This window comes from Peromyscus eremicus, chromosome 15, assembly GCF_949786415.1.
Source record: "Peromyscus eremicus chromosome 15, PerEre_H2_v1, whole genome shotgun sequence".
Lineage (NCBI taxonomy): Eukaryota > Metazoa > Chordata > Mammalia > Rodentia > Cricetidae > Peromyscus > Peromyscus eremicus.
Genome location: NC_081431.1, coordinates 33,114,954 through 33,132,099, shown reverse-complemented (window position 1 = coordinate 33,132,099; position 17,146 = coordinate 33,114,954). Strand labels below are relative to the sequence as shown.

The 17,146-nt window shown below is 38.4% G+C and overlaps 1 protein-coding gene across 1 annotated transcript; it reads left to right on the top strand.

The window, feature by feature from the left end:
• The first annotated feature begins 4,415 nt into the window (after positions 1-4,415).
• Tnfsf18 (TNF superfamily member 18) lies at positions 4,416-13,550 on the top strand. The gene is made up of 3 exons (XM_059280138.1): positions 4,416-4,550; positions 11,531-11,564; positions 13,198-13,550. The coding sequence occupies exons 1-3, from the start codon at positions 4,416-4,418 to the stop codon at positions 13,548-13,550; spliced, it is 522 nt and encodes a 173-aa protein (XP_059136121.1).
• The last annotated feature ends 3,596 nt before the right edge of the window (positions 13,551-17,146 follow it).

The window sequence follows — 17,146 nt, the reverse complement described above, 5'->3', positions numbered from 1 at the left end:
ATCTGCACAAGCTTGCATCTGGAGGAGCCCTAAGAGGTCCTACCCCTCCCTGAGGGATTGTTGGGAATGAAAAGTTTTGGGAGCATAGCTGTCATTTTGTTCATTAGTGTTGCCATGATAAATTGTCTTGCTTCAGTAAAATAAACCTTCCACCCACTCTCAGGCATGAAATGCTCATTGACTTTGTGGCCCACACACAACGAGAAGTTATGCAGACAAGAGGAGACTTATGGAGAAATATTCCAGTAAGAAAGAAATTGGGATAAGAAAAGGAAATAGGAAAATGAAAATGATCAAAGTTCATTATATAAATGTATAAAACTGACAAACAATTAAAAAAATAAAAATATAGTTTGAATAAAAATATTCTTTAGACCACCTTGGTTAGGGCTGTAGCTAGTTCTTTAGAAAATATGATCTGAGGATTATTATGAGGAAATTCTGTATAATTTAGAATTATTGTAGATATAATATACACATGTATGTATACATCTGCACATACAGACATACCATATATATATAAAAATATATATATATATATATATATACATATATTTACTTATGAACAGTGAGTTATACACTATCATCTTTGTTTTGATGATGGGTAATCAAACCCAGGGCCTTGTATAGGTTAGGCAAGCACTCTACCACTGACTGGGCTACAATTATTTTTTATAGACTAGACATTTATCAATCTTAATAGTTCTAGCCTTAAAATTCCAAGATTGAAATCCTAATTATTTAATTGTGTCTCTCTCCTCTCCTCTCTCTCCCCTCCTCTCCCCCTTCTCTCCTACTTTCCCCCCTCCTCTCTTTTCCTCTCCCCTCCCCTTTCCTTTCCTTTCTTCCCTTTCTTTTTCTCCCCCTTCTCTCTTCCCTATGTAATTATATCCATTTATTTATCTCAAATGTGCCATATTTGAGAAAATATGATAAGAAAGACTCTACTGTCTAGAGTATCTCCAATCATGTGCATATCATTCCTCACTAAATTCTGACATAGTATATGTTTCTGACTGGGTGTGTGACACCATACACTATCAATGAGAATGAAGTCATAATAAACAGTTGTAAAAGGAGATTGGGCTAAGGACTGTAGACCTGAGTAACACAGGACTAGGGAAGAAGCTGATCATGTATTAATGCTATGTCATAGATATAACACATTTCTCACATTATCTAGTATAGAGAGATACACACAACATGGATGTTCTGGTCCAACAGATGAGGATTCAATCCCTCTTCTACTTGTACGAGCTAATGAATTATCCTCCCAAGTGTCAGTTTTATCATTTTTATAGAAAGAACATTCAACAAAGGGATTCTTGATATTCAAATGGAATGATTATGCACAGAGTAGTTGCCTAATGTATTTTAGTGTTACTTAAATTATTTTAGTGTTATTAATAACTTAACTACAACCACACACACACACACACACACACACACACACACACACACACACACAAAACAAATTGATTCTCAATTTAAGACAGTAATGAGTATAGTTAAATTACTTTGTGGAGTGTATCTTAGATCTTTTCATTTCAACTTGACCAAACATGGAAGGAATTTATTTTATTTTTTTCTGAACATTTTCATTTAATTTCTAACATTTGCAGGTGTCCATGCCTCTTAACATATTCCTTAAGTTTTATTATTCCTTAGAAAAAAAGTGTTTTTCTTCTGCCAAGAGAGCCATTCCTCCTCTGCCTTTTCAACAATTTCAACTTATCTGGATCTGTTTTCTGAAGTACTGTCTTAGATGTAGAATTCATTGGGGTGCAGATTTCCCTGTGTATATAATTTTAATGGGTTTGGGTGGTAAATCCTTTGGTGACTGTATTAAATATTCTTCCAAATCTCCTTGCAAGTAGGGGTATATGGGAGGGGTTGGGTGGATGAAAGGGAAGGGAGAAATGATATAATTATAATCTCAAAAACAAAAGAAAAATAGATTTGCTAGTTGGCTTTAAGTTTTTTTAAAAAATATTATTTCTAACTATCTAAGCCAAAGGAGGTCTTAAATTAGCACAAATCCTGAGTTTGGTACTCATTTGCCTTTGGTGAATCCTGAGGGGCCACAAAATATTCTTTCTGGCTTATGCTAACAAAGTACCAGTTATGACTCAAAACTTGAGAATGTCAAAATCCTTCCCTACTGTCTCCTGTGCTGACTTGAAGTTTCATCATTTCTGAGTCCTGTTTAATGGAAAGACGCCCTGGAGTGTACATTCTTCTCATGATAACTGTGTCAATTTTCTTTAGATACCGCCACAAAGCTAAAATAAGAATAGACCCAAGCCAAATCTCATCCGAAGGTGGATGTAGATTTTACTTGGCCTAGTTCCTCATGTGAATGCATCTCTACTGAAGTGAGTAAGCAGAAGTTCCATCTAACATTTGGACAGGAGACAAGAAAGGAGCTTTAAGAAGGAAAGGGCTCTGCTTCTCAGGGGTGGATTTAAGGTCTCTACTTGTGTCGCACAAGGGCAAGGGGTACAGGATCAAAGTATTCTTCCTCAAGAGTCAGTTTCTCATTCACCCCGGTGTGGTATTATCTAGTAGGTAGTCATAAAAGGTCTGTTGTATTGATGAATTATTCTTGTGTAACCATCTTCCTCAAGAGTAGTTTATTGGTTATGATACAATAGGGTCAAGTTGAAATTTGACAACTCAGTAGGAAAGACTGCCCGAAATAGTGTGACACTAAGACAGATCTGGCTTTGTTACAAAATGCTACGGTTTCTGGGCTAGGATTTCCACTTCATCAGCCATTAGTGGTTTGAGGAACCCCCAATCTCTAGTGACCTTAGCTTCCTTTTCCATAAATGAGGGCATTAAATACGTTTCTGCTTTCAAAAAACTTTTGATCTTCTCTAAGATTAAAAAAAATTCTGTCTCCAAAATACTTTAATTTAATTTAACTTAAATTGAATCATTTCCTATGAAAAATAATAAGAAATATTCATTCTTTTCTAGGGTTTTATAATTGAGTTTATCTCCATACTTCTAAAGAGGGCAGAGACTATACTAACCCTTATGGGATATCTTTTGTAAGACATTTATTTTACTTTTGTACATTTATTTTACTCTTGCAAAACTATTATGAAGTACAAATCCAGGCTCAGAGAAATCCACTAATGTGTTGTACAGCAAGTTAGGGCTGAGCTGTGCTAGGCAATGCTCTCAGGCATGTCTAGATTAAAAGCCCACAAGGTTTCTAGCAAATGATACTGACATTCTAGAAGACAGGTAATAATTTTGTTTTAACAGATAAGGAGGCTAAGGTGCAGAGAACAAGGGACTTCTTCAGTTTTATGCTAAATTGGCATTTTGGTATCATGAGGAATAAAAAAGATCTATATTTGGGAGTGAAGGACAGAATACAAGCTGAGGAAATAACCCTTTAAAGGATAACTATATTTCTATTTGATGCCAGCATTGGAATTTAGTTTCAACATGGCCAAGGTATAAGAAAATTCACCATTGTTTTATTTTCCAAGTTTCCAATATTTACTAAGTTCTTTCAGGCTTTTTAAAAAATTTTTGGATTTATTTTATGTGTATGAATGTTTTGCCCACATATATATGTATGTGCATCATGTGTGTGTCTAGCACCCTCAGAGGTCAGAGAGGGGGTTGAATGCCCCGGAACTGGAGTGATAGATGGTTGGGAGCCACCATATTGTTGCTAGGAACTGAACTTAAGGGCTGAGCCATTTCTCCAGCCCCCAGTTGCATTTTTTTTTCAAGACTATTTCAGGATGAACACATTTTGTAACCCAGAAAATTAATTTTTTTGTGATTATAGCTTTGACTTGATATTTTTAAACTGCTACCAAGGTGTAAGTGTTAGATAAAAACGGTATATATATATATATATATATATAAAGGTACATATGTAAAGTGTGCAATGTGATGACTTCATGAGAACTATATTGTTCAAACCATGCATCCTTGCTTCTTCTGCTCCCTAACTCTCTGTCTTACCCAGTCATAACATCTGCAGTATGATAAAACTTGGTTTTAAGTTTTATTTATTCTTAGAAGAATTTTTCTTTATTGGAGGTAATTTGGAATGCACTGAGCGTCTTACAGCAGCCGAGGCTGGCTGTGCATGCACACAGTACTTCCTCTTGCTTCAGGAAAGACTTTTTTTTCCTCCTGAACTTGCCTCATAGTGGCTTTTTTTTTCCTCCCGTGTTTCTGTTGGCTCTCGGCCTTCCCATTCCTTTGTATTTTTGGCCTGGTGCCATGGTGACTGTCAGAGCTCAGCAGTGTTCCAAAGGAAAACTCCACCTCCCACACCCACAGCTAATTACTATAAAACATGACATTGCATCCCTCATCCATCACTTGTGCATATCTGCTTTCCAGAGCTCTCATCCCTCCAGAGAAAGAGTTCTAGCCTCATGGAGGAAATTCCTTTGAGCCAGCCAAGTCCTCGAGGGGAACAGAGGTTCAGGAAGCCATGGCTCTTATGCATAGTTCCTCTGTTGCTGCTGCTGTTCTACGCCACGGGTGCACTGATCTTTACTTCACTCAAGGTAAGGTGGCAAAGGAACCTGTAGGTGCTAATAATATTATCTAAGGGTTATTTATTGGTTAGTCTGATTATTACCATTGCCACTCTGTATTGCTGGAGGTGGTGGGAAGGAAGTGATCCGAGGGTACAAACAGTGTGAACACCTCCAGTCTTGTAATGACATAGCTCTTGAAACTCATCAGAATGTTTTAAGACAAAAGGCACCAGAGGATACTAATTGTCCACTGTGGGCTTGAGCTAGATGGGACTACATGTTGAAACTGGGCTTTTAAAAGGTGCCTGTGGGGGCTCTTTTTCCCTTCCTGGAACTCCACTAGTACCTTTTTGATAGGCAAAAAAAGAGACCTGAAACATGGTGGTGCTCTTCTTCATGTGATTCCAGACAAGCTGTGGTCTCAATGGGGGAAGAGACACAAAAAGACATTGGAAGTCAGAGCGAAGTGACAGGAAGCAAGCGCATGTGGGAGAGGGAAATGGTGCTGAGCTAGAAGAAAGAAATCCTGCATTCCAGTTCTAGTTAATCCCACTATAACAACTGCACACATTTGAGAAAGTTGGTGACTGTTCTGATTCTAGTACTTTAGGTCTGCAGCATGGTGTTAGGAGAATGGATCCATTTACTTAATGTCCTGCTAGCTATCATTATATTGCTCAATAATTTACCTAATTATAGGACACGACATGTAGCTGTGGCTTAGGAATTCTAAGGTGAGGACAATGACTTTGGGCTGGAGTGACCAGGGAAGGCTTCATGGAGGAAAGAGGAGCACATGTCTGTTTGGGAAGCCCCTGATGGTTATCAGGAATTTCCCAGTGAACTGCAGTCTAAATTGTGGGTCTAGATGGGATCTGCACTGGGAATGTATATAAGTTAGGCTCTTTCTAGAACTTTTTTTTTCTGTTCCAGGAGCTAGGGCTACACAGAGAAACCCTGTCTCAACTCCCCCACCCCCCGCAAAAAAAAAAAAAAAAAAACATTTGAGCAGAAGAAATTAAATATAATTCAAAAGTTAGCCCATTACATTAAGATTCCAAACCTTGGGCAGAATGAAATGATGAATACCTGTGTAAAAAAGGGTTGGAGTAGAGGCACAGGAACGTTTTTCTAGGGAGACCAAGCAGTGATGGTTTGAAAGGTGTGGTTCTATACCAGGAAGGTATTGAGGAAAGATGCAGGAGGAAGTAGTGTGCTGGAGATCCTAGGTTAGCTATTATGTACTGGCTAAAGGTTTACATAGGAGACCGTTATTTTGTAGTCTGTAACTGTATAAATGGATGGATGAGATGCAGAGAGAGTTCTAATCCTAGCCCTACACTTTCAAAGAAGGAACCAAGAGTGAGCTTTCTAAAGCAATGGATGCTGAGCAAAAGAGAAAGGTCTATCAGCACTCTCAAGTGTTTAAAAAAGAGGAAGAATGAGAAACAGCATTGATTTCACACTGCTTTCTCTTCCTGTCAACCTCCTCAAGTTTTATTAGTCAGGTGGCTCTGAAGAGCACTGAGTCTAGGTGTCATAGACTCCTGCATGTGATGAGTGGGGGAGGGAGACTTTTTTTCTGAATGACACCTCTTTTCACAGTCAAACTCAGTTAATTCATGATATTTTGAGCTTTGATTATAGATTATCCCCTCAAAAGAACACACCCCCTTTCAATGAAGTGTTCCACCTCTAAAAATACCTATAAGTATATCCCAAACTTAGGGAAGTAAAAGAGGTTTTGGAGTCTATTTTCCTGCCAGAATGCTTGACAGCTTAGTTACTAAGGAAAAGCCACTGGCCTTCAGTATTAGCCTGAGTATTATGCTTTCCTTATTAGCTACAAATAAATGTCCTGAGCCGAGATATCTGAGTGGATGGCAGATGGTGGGTCATTATGAGGTAGTCACTTCCATCTTCTTATACTTAAGAACTTAGAAGTTTTTATTTTTTTCTCCATTTCATTTTTTCATGCAAATCTCCATTTATAAAAAATCCCTTCTAGATGGTACTATTAAAAGTAAGATAGGAAGCTTAGTTCCTTTCAGATTGGCAGAAATTTTCTTGGGAGAATTTTTTTTCTCTCTTCTAGAAGACATCTCGTCAATAGACTAGGTTCTGAGCTCAAGGAGTTTGGCCAACTCCTCTATGAAAGTAGTTCATGGCAGTTCCCTTGAAGAGTCCAACTATTCAGGAAAGTCCCTTTCTTCAGTGAAATGAAGGATGGAATTCAAGAAGGGAAAATGGAATTTGTACAACTGTATTTGCAAACAAATAGAGTAGTTTGTTTCCAAACAGAGGCAGTTAGGGTTAGTCTGAAATCTGTTTTGGCCAGTTTGAGACAAACCAAGTAATCCAGGCTTAAACCAAAGTGAGGTTAGAAGAGCAACTGACCCATCTAAATAAAAGCAAGCAAAACTAAAGAAAACCCGGAAGGCTTGTGTGCAACTTTTTGGTAACATCACCAGAATTATAAATAGAAACTGCCTCTGTGAGTGGTAGGGGTGAATGAGAGTTTTGAATGAGGCAGTCTGGTTTTGGATCCCAACCTCGCCTCTTATCAGTCATGTGACCTTGGACTGGTGACTTCACCACCATGTCCTCATTTCCTCATCTGCAGAAGGAACATGCTAATTCTCACAGAGTTGCCTTAAGGAATTATGAGGCGGTGAAGCGCCTGACATGTCTGACTCATGGCAGGCTCTGGATAGGTGGTAGCGATTAATATTCATATCACTGTTAGTTAGAAGGTCACAATGAATACAAACTAACAAGGTCAGTTAACACATTCATCCCTTATCTGACCTCATTCCTTCCTCAGTAGAAGACCACATCTTTCAAACAAACTGATGTTTTTCCAGTTAGATTTATAGTTATGACAATAGTTAAAGATGAACCCAGTGGTGTTTTCTAACTCTAAATAGATATAAAAGAAGCTTGCAATAGGCTTTCTGGATGTTTGACTGTCAGTTCATTTTTCTATGGATTTAGATTTTCTGTGTCCTCTTACACATGGTAATAGCTGGAACAAAATCCATGACATTTATGTTTAGATGGCAAATTGTTTCATATATGTGATTGTGTTTTTCTAGTTAGATTACAAACTCCTTGAGAGGCAACAATTATGCATTAAATTTGTCTCTCCTGCTTACAACATTAGTATAATGTTGGGAATATAGGTACTCAAGCCGTTTGTTCAATTCTTTACTATAACCAGCATCGTGATCAAAATAGCTGGTATTTACTGAGCGTGTTCAAGTAGAATGTCCGGAGAAGCCCTTCCCAAGAGTCAGCACAGTTACACAGAATAACAGGTTGAGTGAACTCTGCTATTATTCCCTGGTTAATAGATGAGGAAATGGGTTATGGGAGTCCCTGCTGTGAGCCTATGAGTCATTCTGAATTGAATTTGGACATCTCTTCTAAGAAAAACCAAATGGGATGAAATAATTGCAAGAGTAAAACTAATTTCAGGATATCCATGACTTACAGTTTTTAGATTCATGGCTTCCATCATTTTCTGTTGCACCTCCTTATCAATAAAAACGTTTTTATTATAATTTTCAACATACGTATGCCAAACTACACCATGTACACAAAACAGACACACAAGACAGAAACTCACAACTCTAAAGGTTTAAGATAGATTTTTGAGTCTAAATCTACTTTGTTTTAGCTAAAATGTTGTTTTCTATAATATATTCACATGTGATACAAACATAACAAAATAATCGAGATACTGTTTTTGTGATGCTGGGGTTCAAGTTCAGTGCCTCTACCTCCTTGTCACATTCAAAGCCCCAGTAATTTGAAATTCATTTTATTTTCTTAATTTTAGTTTAACATTTTCTAATATAGCAACTTAAAACTTATTTTCTAATTTATCTTGATTTATGATTTTTGACTATAACAATTGAAAATTACCTTGCAAAGAAGCATAAATAAAAATTTACTATGACATCCTTGTATATTCTTAATTGCCATGACACTCAATTATCACTACCATTTGGTAGGGTAGCTTTTCAAAATTAAAATAATGTTTCGTTCCATCAATACCTTTCTTTTTCTCATTACACAACTAAACTCTAAAGTCTTTAATTATATCTCTTCCCTTACACAAATTCACTCCCTTGCTTCTTTCTCTCATCACTACACTCCAATGTCAAAACCCAGCAGTCAACAGCCTCCAGCACCAATTAAGTCCAACTGTACCGGGTCCAAGAAAAACACAAGGCCGTTTGAGCATTCTTTCTTTATATGCTCATGGCCACTAGCTTCAAGTGGGGGTTCCTTGTTGCTATGGAAATGGTCTGTGCTTCCCCATTCTGTTCATTCTCCTTCACTAGACTACCATACACCCTTGACTCCTCTCTAAACTTTCTGGAACCATTTCCCATTCTCTCTTAGTAGGAGAGAATGCCTGCATTTGTGTTCATACATACAGTTTCCTTCATCTGCATGGATGCATTATCCATGTAATTGCCAAAGCAACCTCTGAAATAGATCCTCTCATGCCTCACCTGCTCAGATCATGGCCGCAGTTCTTGCCTAGTTCTTCTGTACTACCTCTCTTATTCAATTAGAATAGCCCCATCAAATGGCAACAAACAAACTTGCCATCTCCTTCATATTAAAACAAACAAAACCAAAGACAGAACCCAAAACAAAAGAGGGAAAACATCTCTTTGACTTCTCACCCGTATCCAGGTCCCACTCACTTTTACTCTACTCCTGTGTACCAAGTTTTCCATTTTCTCTTAAATTCATCCGAGTGAAACTTGTGCTCATATCATACCATACAAACTATTACACAACTGTTCTGTCAGGAACTCTTGTAGAAACCATGTTTCTAACTCTATCAGTCAAGTCTCTGCCCTTTTCTTTTTGGATCAGTCAGTGACATTTGACACCAACTTATCAATCTCCTCTCCAGAAGACTTTCTTCTCTTGGTTCCCAAATGTCACACACTTCCATTCTTTTCAGACTCACCGATCTTCCTTAGAAAGTTCTTCCTTTGTCTGACCTCTAAATACCAAAGAGTCCCAGTATTCATCTCTATCTACACCCTTGGATTTGATGTTCATATACATTGTCATGTCTGAAAGCAACGAGTCTCAGCACTGTATATGTAACCACCTACTTGATATCTAATAAATACTACAAATTAACACGTTCAAAACTCATGATTGTTTCTCTCTTACTTTATTTCTCTTAGTCTTGCCCATCTTGGCAATTAACTTTATTTTTTCCAGTGGCTACAGTCCCAAATCTGTGTTTCTTCCTATCGTCTCACAACAGTATTCATGTCAGGAACACCAGTTACTTCTTGCTTTCTTTGAAATATAGCCTAGCTTGACCTAAAACCCATGAGCCTCCTGTATTAGCTTCCTAAGTGCTATTATGTCAGGTACACATCACTCTATCAGACCAGTTGGCCCGTTCCCCCTCTGCGAGCACCTTGGTCAGAGGCAATGTGCATTCCCGTTACATGAGTACAGTCCATGCTTAACTGATATCATTGCTTTTGCCTTTCATTCTTTTTAGTCTTTTCCTAGTACAAGAGCTGGACAGTTCCTTTAAAAGGAACATGTATCACTTTCCATATATTTTTTTTTTTTAAAAGTCTTTGGGAGTCCAATTAGCGAGAATGAGGAGGGTTTATATGAGCGAGAATTGTTGAGACCAAGGTCGGATAAAGCACAGAGACAAATAGCCAAACAAATGGAAACACATGAAATATGAACCAGTGGCTGAGGGGTCACCAACTGGATCGGGCCCTCTGAGTGGGTGAGACAGTTGATTGGCCTGATCTGTTTGGGAGGCATCCAGGCAGTGGCACTGGGTCCTGTGCTCATTGCATGAGTCGGCTGTTTGAAACCTGGGGCCTATGCAGGGTCGCTTGGCTCGGCCTGGGAGGAGGGGACTGGACCTACCTGGACTGAGTCCACCAGGTTGATCTCAGTCTGTGGGGAAGGCTTTGCCCTGGAGGAGATTGGAATGGGGGGCGGGCTGGGGGGAAGGTGAGGGGGGCGGGAGGGGGGAGAACAAGGGAATCTGTGCCTGTATGTAGAACTTAATTGTATTGCAAAATAAAAATTAAAAAAAAAAAAAAAGTCTTTTGCGCACCATGCTCCAAGGAAACCAATAATTTTGAGTACCAAAAACTTTGGTGGGTATGGCTTCTTACTTTACTCTCAAGCATTTGACAGCATTTACGTGATTGTATTTGTAAATTAGCCACAACTAATGTCATTTTTCAGCATGTAAGCTGTGGCATGTTGCAGACATTTGAAACAGTTGTATCTGATTCTGAGGGTATCTCAGTTAATGTACAGGGCATGTGATTTTCTAAACATTAAATATTTATAGAGTCAATTTATTGTTATTTTAAGTAAAGAGAAACATAAGCAGAGGTTCCATTATCTTCTTCCCACATGCACCAGATAATCTTGGGAAACCATATGGATATAGAAACTGCTGTTTGTTGTAAACTATAGGGAAAGAACAAAGCTCCAATACTTGCCTTGTGGGTCAGAGTTAGATGACCAGAATGAAACACAAAAGTCCCGAATGAAAGACCCATAAAGAGATCTGCTGTCTTTCTTCTCATTATCAAATCTATCATTCAATGATACCATTTTAAAAATTAAATTAATACTGACCATCATTCTAGTCATGCTTTTCTTTGTCTCCTTACACAGCTAAATTCCAGTGTGTCTAATTATACCCCTTCCCTTGCACCCATATCTCACTTGCTCACTTACTTGCTTCTTCTTACAGTCCCTAAACTCTAATGTCAAAGCTACTGTAAGTCAAATGTAAAGGAGAGAGCCAGTCATCTGTAGAGGGAAGCAGAGAAGTAAGACAGGTGTCTATGTGTGGTGGTCCCCCCCCCCCAACTTTGGAAAGTAGTTTGCTTCAGAAACTTTAAGCTCTAAATAATTCAGTCAAGCAAGTAGCAACTGTGCCATTATCCTGACCAGTTCTTCTTTTCTTTCTACAGCCAACTGCCAAAGACCCCTGCATGGTTAAGTTTGGTGAGTAACCGCCTTTCCTTTTTCTTAGTTTTTGATACAAGAAGGCAGCTGCCAGTGCCCTCAAAAAAGCCTGCACGTCCTTTTGCCCACTTTCACTTATTTTTTTATTATAATCACTAATTCTATATTTGGCCATCAGCCTAGTGAGAGCTGAAGCTTCTAGAGCTGAACCAAATTGACAAGCCCACATCCAGTAACACTCCTGGCAGGCACATTCATCACACTGAAAAACTTGTGCATCTGTATAGAGTAATCAGCTTTTAGTCTGGTAGTTTCTTAAGGATATCTTTCAGATTCCTACCACCTTTCCTCAAAGTACTTCTCACATTTCACAAATTTCTCATATCTAGTAGACCATATGGGAAACATTATTTCTATTAGTACGTGCATAGAAGAGGAGTGGAGAGTTAGAGGAACAGGCACTTCCTCTTAGCTTCTGAGTCATTTTCCTTTATAGTCAGCTGATAGCTGCTCAGAAAACATATGGAAAACAGTGTTGCTGAGTGTTTTAGTTTCATTTCTGTTGCTTCAATAAAGTACCACGACGAAAAGCAGCTTAGGAGAAAAAGGATTTATTTTAGCTCACAAGTGCAGATTATAGTCCATCATTGCAGGGAAATCACAGAAGCAGGAGCTTGAAGCATCTAGTCACATTCACAGTCAAGAGCAGAGAGAAACGAAATGTATACTTGCTTGCTTTCTTATGCTCAATTCCACTTCTCTACTTTCTTCCAGTTCAGAACATCTTGCCTAGGAAATGGCATCAACAATAGCAGGCTGGATTTGCCCACATCTATCGACTTAATTAAGACAATGACAATCCTCTATAGATCAACTCAATATAGACAGTTCTCACTTAGACTCCTTTCCTGGGAGATTCAAGGCTGTGTCAAGTTGACAAGTAAAGCCAACCATCACATTGAGTCTCAGAATATTTTTTAGAATACATTCAAAATATCAGGTATATACATTTTTGATTGGTTGTGTGGCCAAACACATTTTCATTTGTGACTAGACAATTTGTATAATTTAGTTTTTTTACTTTTCCACCTTTTGCTCCAGGTTTTCAAATACCTTGAATTTCAGAGGTTAGGGCATTCTTTGAATGGGTCCCTGATTTTGTATTGAAAGGAATAGAACATACAGTATGTTTGAAATTTCTCCTTGATGTGACAAAAATGATGCTAATGAAGCATCTTTCTTCTATGAAGAAAATTAAAGGAGTATAAAGCAAGAGAGTCACAGGAGAGCAATGTTGAGTGTTGACTGATCAGGGAATGTGTTATTGGTAAGCCACCATAGAGTAAATAGTATTCATATAAGAAAGACATGGGGATGCATGAGTCATGAGCAGTCCTTATTCTGGTCTTTCTGGATTCCTCTCTCCGCTCCCTCCTTTCTTCATTCATATTACCTGAGAAGAGGTACAGAGCCATTAGGACCAGCAACTTTTCTAAAACAGAGAGATGGTTGATTCTCACAATGTATTTAAAATATGGTCTGAGAAAACTAGTATAGGCCAGGTAAAAAATCCACTTGTAGGTAGTAAAGAATGTACTACAGCCAGGTAGAGGATGAAGTAATAATATAAACATGATTTCTTTTTTTACCTTTATTTTTCAATTTCTTATAGAACTATTACCCTCAAAATGGCAAATGACATCTCCTCAACCTCTTTGTGTCACTATGACACCTGACGGGAAGCTGGAGATACTTCAGGATGGCGTGTATTTAATCTACGGTCAAGTGACTCCCGTTGCTAAAGAAGCCATAAAAAACCCTGCTGAGTTTATAGTAGAGCTAGTTAAAAAAGGAAATGTTTTACAATCTGCAACAAATGACTTTCAAATATTAACTATAGGTGGGATTTATGAACTGCATGCCAGAGATACCATATATTTGAAGTTCAACTCTGATGACCATGTTCAGAAAAATAATACATACTGGGGGATCATTTTAATGCCAGAGTTGTCATTCAGCTCCTAGAGATTTAGTTTGGTCTCCTCCTCCTCCTCAGTGTATCCAGAAATGCTGGTGAGTGGGTTGGAGGGGTTGACTATTTGCAATCCATATAGTTTATGAGGGCTTACAAATCAATGCACACAGAACCTCTTGGCATCATAAGATTTTTAACCCTTGTATCTGTCTGAAGAAGACTCAGCGAATGGGCCAGATTCCCTGATGTTGAGTCTAGAAATACATTTTTATAATCCATGATAAAATGAGTATGGGCAGCAGAAGACAGAAACTCTTCCAAAGAATGTCTGTCTAACCCTTGAATCTCTGGGTGGAAAATGAGGTCCTATTTCTATGGGAATCTTACTTGGCTTGCAAAAAGGGTGTTGGGCAGTAGCCTGGCCTTTTTTTCATCATAATTTCCTTGAACTCTTTTACCTTAATCCTTTTATACTCTCACCTTCTGAGAGCCTCCCAATGAAAAGCTGTCAGACTGGTGGGGTGGCCAAGATATGCCAACTACACCCCCCTTGGTTGTGGTATTTTTAGACAATAGAGAACACTATGAAACCTATTGGGACAGAAGTAGAGCTAGCATGGAATGAAATTTATCTAAGAATTTTTCTTGATTTCGTCATTCTCAGGATGCAGGTCCATTCTGAACTTTCACGTAAGCCTTCATTGTTTTTGTATGTATGTGTGTATAAATACTGCAAATAGCAAAATGAGAGTTTGCACTGGTAGTCATTAGATTTAACCCCAGAAATTGGTACTTCTCTGGCTGTATTATGTAATGATTCCAGATTTTTAGTTGGTGTTACCTAATTGGCAGCTACATCGATTTTCCTATACTATACAACTTTATGATGTTAGTGGGGCAGATATTTTTAGAAAAAAAATCAATGAGAACATGGATAGATGGATCATAAGACTCTTACTTCGACTCAGAACTCACAACAAATTGAGTGGGGTTTTGCCATTCACATGGTCTCTGCCTTGAAACTAGTATTTCTACTGTCTCATTATACATCTCTAAAATGGAATAAATTCAACTTTAAAATGGATGCATCACCTTTACCCTAAGGTGGCCAGAATGAAGCTACAAGAAAGCTTTTCTTTACCATCAGACATTTTCCTCTTCTTGCCTGGAGCAAGAAAAGCCAGGATCCTGTTGGAAGAGCATCTCACTGAAGCATGCTGAATTCTCAAAGTAATAAAAAACAGTCTGTTCAAATTTTGGACTCTGTTAAATTTAACCAGCTTTTAAGTTCTTGTTGGAAAGTATTTTAAACCAACTCACAATATTTATGGGTATTTGTGAAAAGCTATATTGTAATTATGTTTTATATAAGGCTAATTTAAAAATATTTTTATTGTATGTAGTAAAAGTACTTATTGTAGGCTAAGCTATTTCTTCTTATTTTTTTATGAATACTTGCTGACTTGCTATAGAGTACAAAGACTCTTGTGTCTGCATATCTTCTCAGGAAATTAAAATTATATCATATGTATTTATAGAAATCTGTTAGTGTTGATATTTGTTGTGTCGCAAGCAGCCCTGTGCTGGCATGGGCTGACATCACTTCATAAAAACTGACATTTAATTTTTTTGAATTGTACAGTCTGAGAATTTTTAAACCATGGAGATCGACAAACACTACCAACCAAAGCATTTCGTTTGGAAAACTGGTTCACTAGGACACCATTATTTTTAAAAGGTGTGTGTATGTGTGTGTATTGTATGTGATGTATGTGATTTGTGTAGGTGTATGCACATATGTGTTGTGGGAGAGCCTGTGTACGTGTGCATGTGCTTGTGGGTGGAACACCGAGTGTCTCCCTTAGCTGCTCTTCACCTTAGTCTTTGCACATGGTCTTTCACTGAAACTAGATCTCATCTATTTGGCTTGGCTGGCCCACCATTTAGTTCTTGGGATCTACTTACTGCTGCTTTACCTAACCACCCACAGGTCTTGGATTACAGATGTGTGCCACTATGTCTGGCTATTACACAGAATTTGGGGATCTGAACTCCAGTCCTTATGCTTACGTAAGAGGCGTGTTTTCAATGAAGCTATTTCTTTGAAACTCAATGATGTCATTCTGTCCCTGCCTCATTCTTAGGACAGTCACGGCAGACAAAATGACAAAATGATACTGCCACACTCCCAGCAAAGGCCCAACAGAATTGTGATATTTTAGAACCAGAAGAGGTTTCTGTACTTCAGACAGAGGGATAGCTACCAACATATAGCATCTGAATTTCTCCCAATGTTATCATTTCAGCCTTTGCTTTCAATGTATACTCAGTTCCTTTTCTGTATTTTAAAACTACAATAAAACGTGTATTTTTAACTGTACTGCAATTGATTTGTCTTTTGTTTATAGTCAAGTTACTGATTTAAATTAGAGCACAGAATTACATCAGAGAAATCCTTACCCATACAGACACATCTTGGCAAGTGTTAGAACTTGCAAAATTGAGAGCCGGGTGCACATAGTGTTGGCCTCAGTTGCCTACACTCATGATGAGTCAGACAGTTCCACTTTCTGACTGCTACCCTTCTCAACTACTCCACCCTGCTCAGACTCACTCATCTAAGACTCAGCTCACACTAATAGCCTTTTGCCTTCTACAATCCCTCATCCAAGCTGTAACAAGTGTTACAGTACTGTGGGTGAACATCTGATTCTATAGATAGTAGTTAGGACAAAAGTGATGCAACCTCATGCACCATTTTAGTAAAGCAAATTCCTTAGATGAAATGTATCTATAGACCTTGGAGATGAAATGCCTGCCTTTTTGTTTTATCCCAATGAGACAACTTCACTGAGGGGGGCATTTTTGTTTATTAGATAGGAGAAGCAGAAATACGACTGATGGGCCAGCAGTTTGAAGATTCCCTTTGAGTAGAAGCAGACACAGAATGCAGATATATTCTAGCATTAACCTACAACTTCATTGGTCATAACCCTCTTGTGAGTCCCACATTTGTTCATGGTACACATGCTTTGCCCCTGAGAGCAGGAATGTGCAGTCCCACTTCAATGCAAAAAGATCTTCTTCTCTACTAATTAGCAGTTGGCCTTTCTCTTCCTAACAGATTTCCTGGGTGGGGTTAAATCATAGCCCACAGTCACCTGCAGTTAGCTTTCTTTGGTGGGGGACAGACACTGATTTTTTGCATATCCCAATTTCAAGAAATTCATTTTAAAGCTCTCTAGGAAGTACCCTGAGTCTTCTTACTAAGCTTATGTTTGGAAAGTTCTGTTGCTCCCTTTCCTTTTGGTAAAAGCAGTGGGTAGTGTCTTATAGTACAGCCTAGACAGCCGTGATGCTGCCGTCACTCTCTGGGCAGGCACTGGAAAGGTCTCTTTATAATTCCTGCATGTTGGAGAGGAAGGGGTTATCTTGGTGTTACTCTAGGATCTCGCCACCAGATCACATTGTGCCAGTTAAAGCCAACTCCTTGAATCCTACTTTAGCATCTGGTTTTACTCTTACGTGTTTAAAAGACATATAGGGGACTCCTAATAAATATAGAAATTCTAAAAGCTCCAAACTATCATCACAGAATCAACCAAACAAAAGCTAAATTAAAAGTCAGAGAGGAACACAAAGTATC

Bases quoted from the DNA above. Each gene is read 5' to 3' on its own strand.
- Tnfsf18 (XM_059280138.1), top strand. From the start codon at position 4,416: ATGGAGGAAATTCCTTTGAGCCAGCCAAGTCCTCGAGGGGAACAGAGG. The intron at 4,551-11,530 runs GTAAGGTGGCAA...TTCTTTCTACAG, and splicing joins TGATCTTTACTTCACTCAAG to CCAACTGCCAAAGACCCCTG. The intron at 11,565-13,197 runs GTGAGTAACCGC...AATTTCTTATAG, and splicing joins CCCCTGCATGGTTAAGTTTG to AACTATTACCCTCAAAATGG.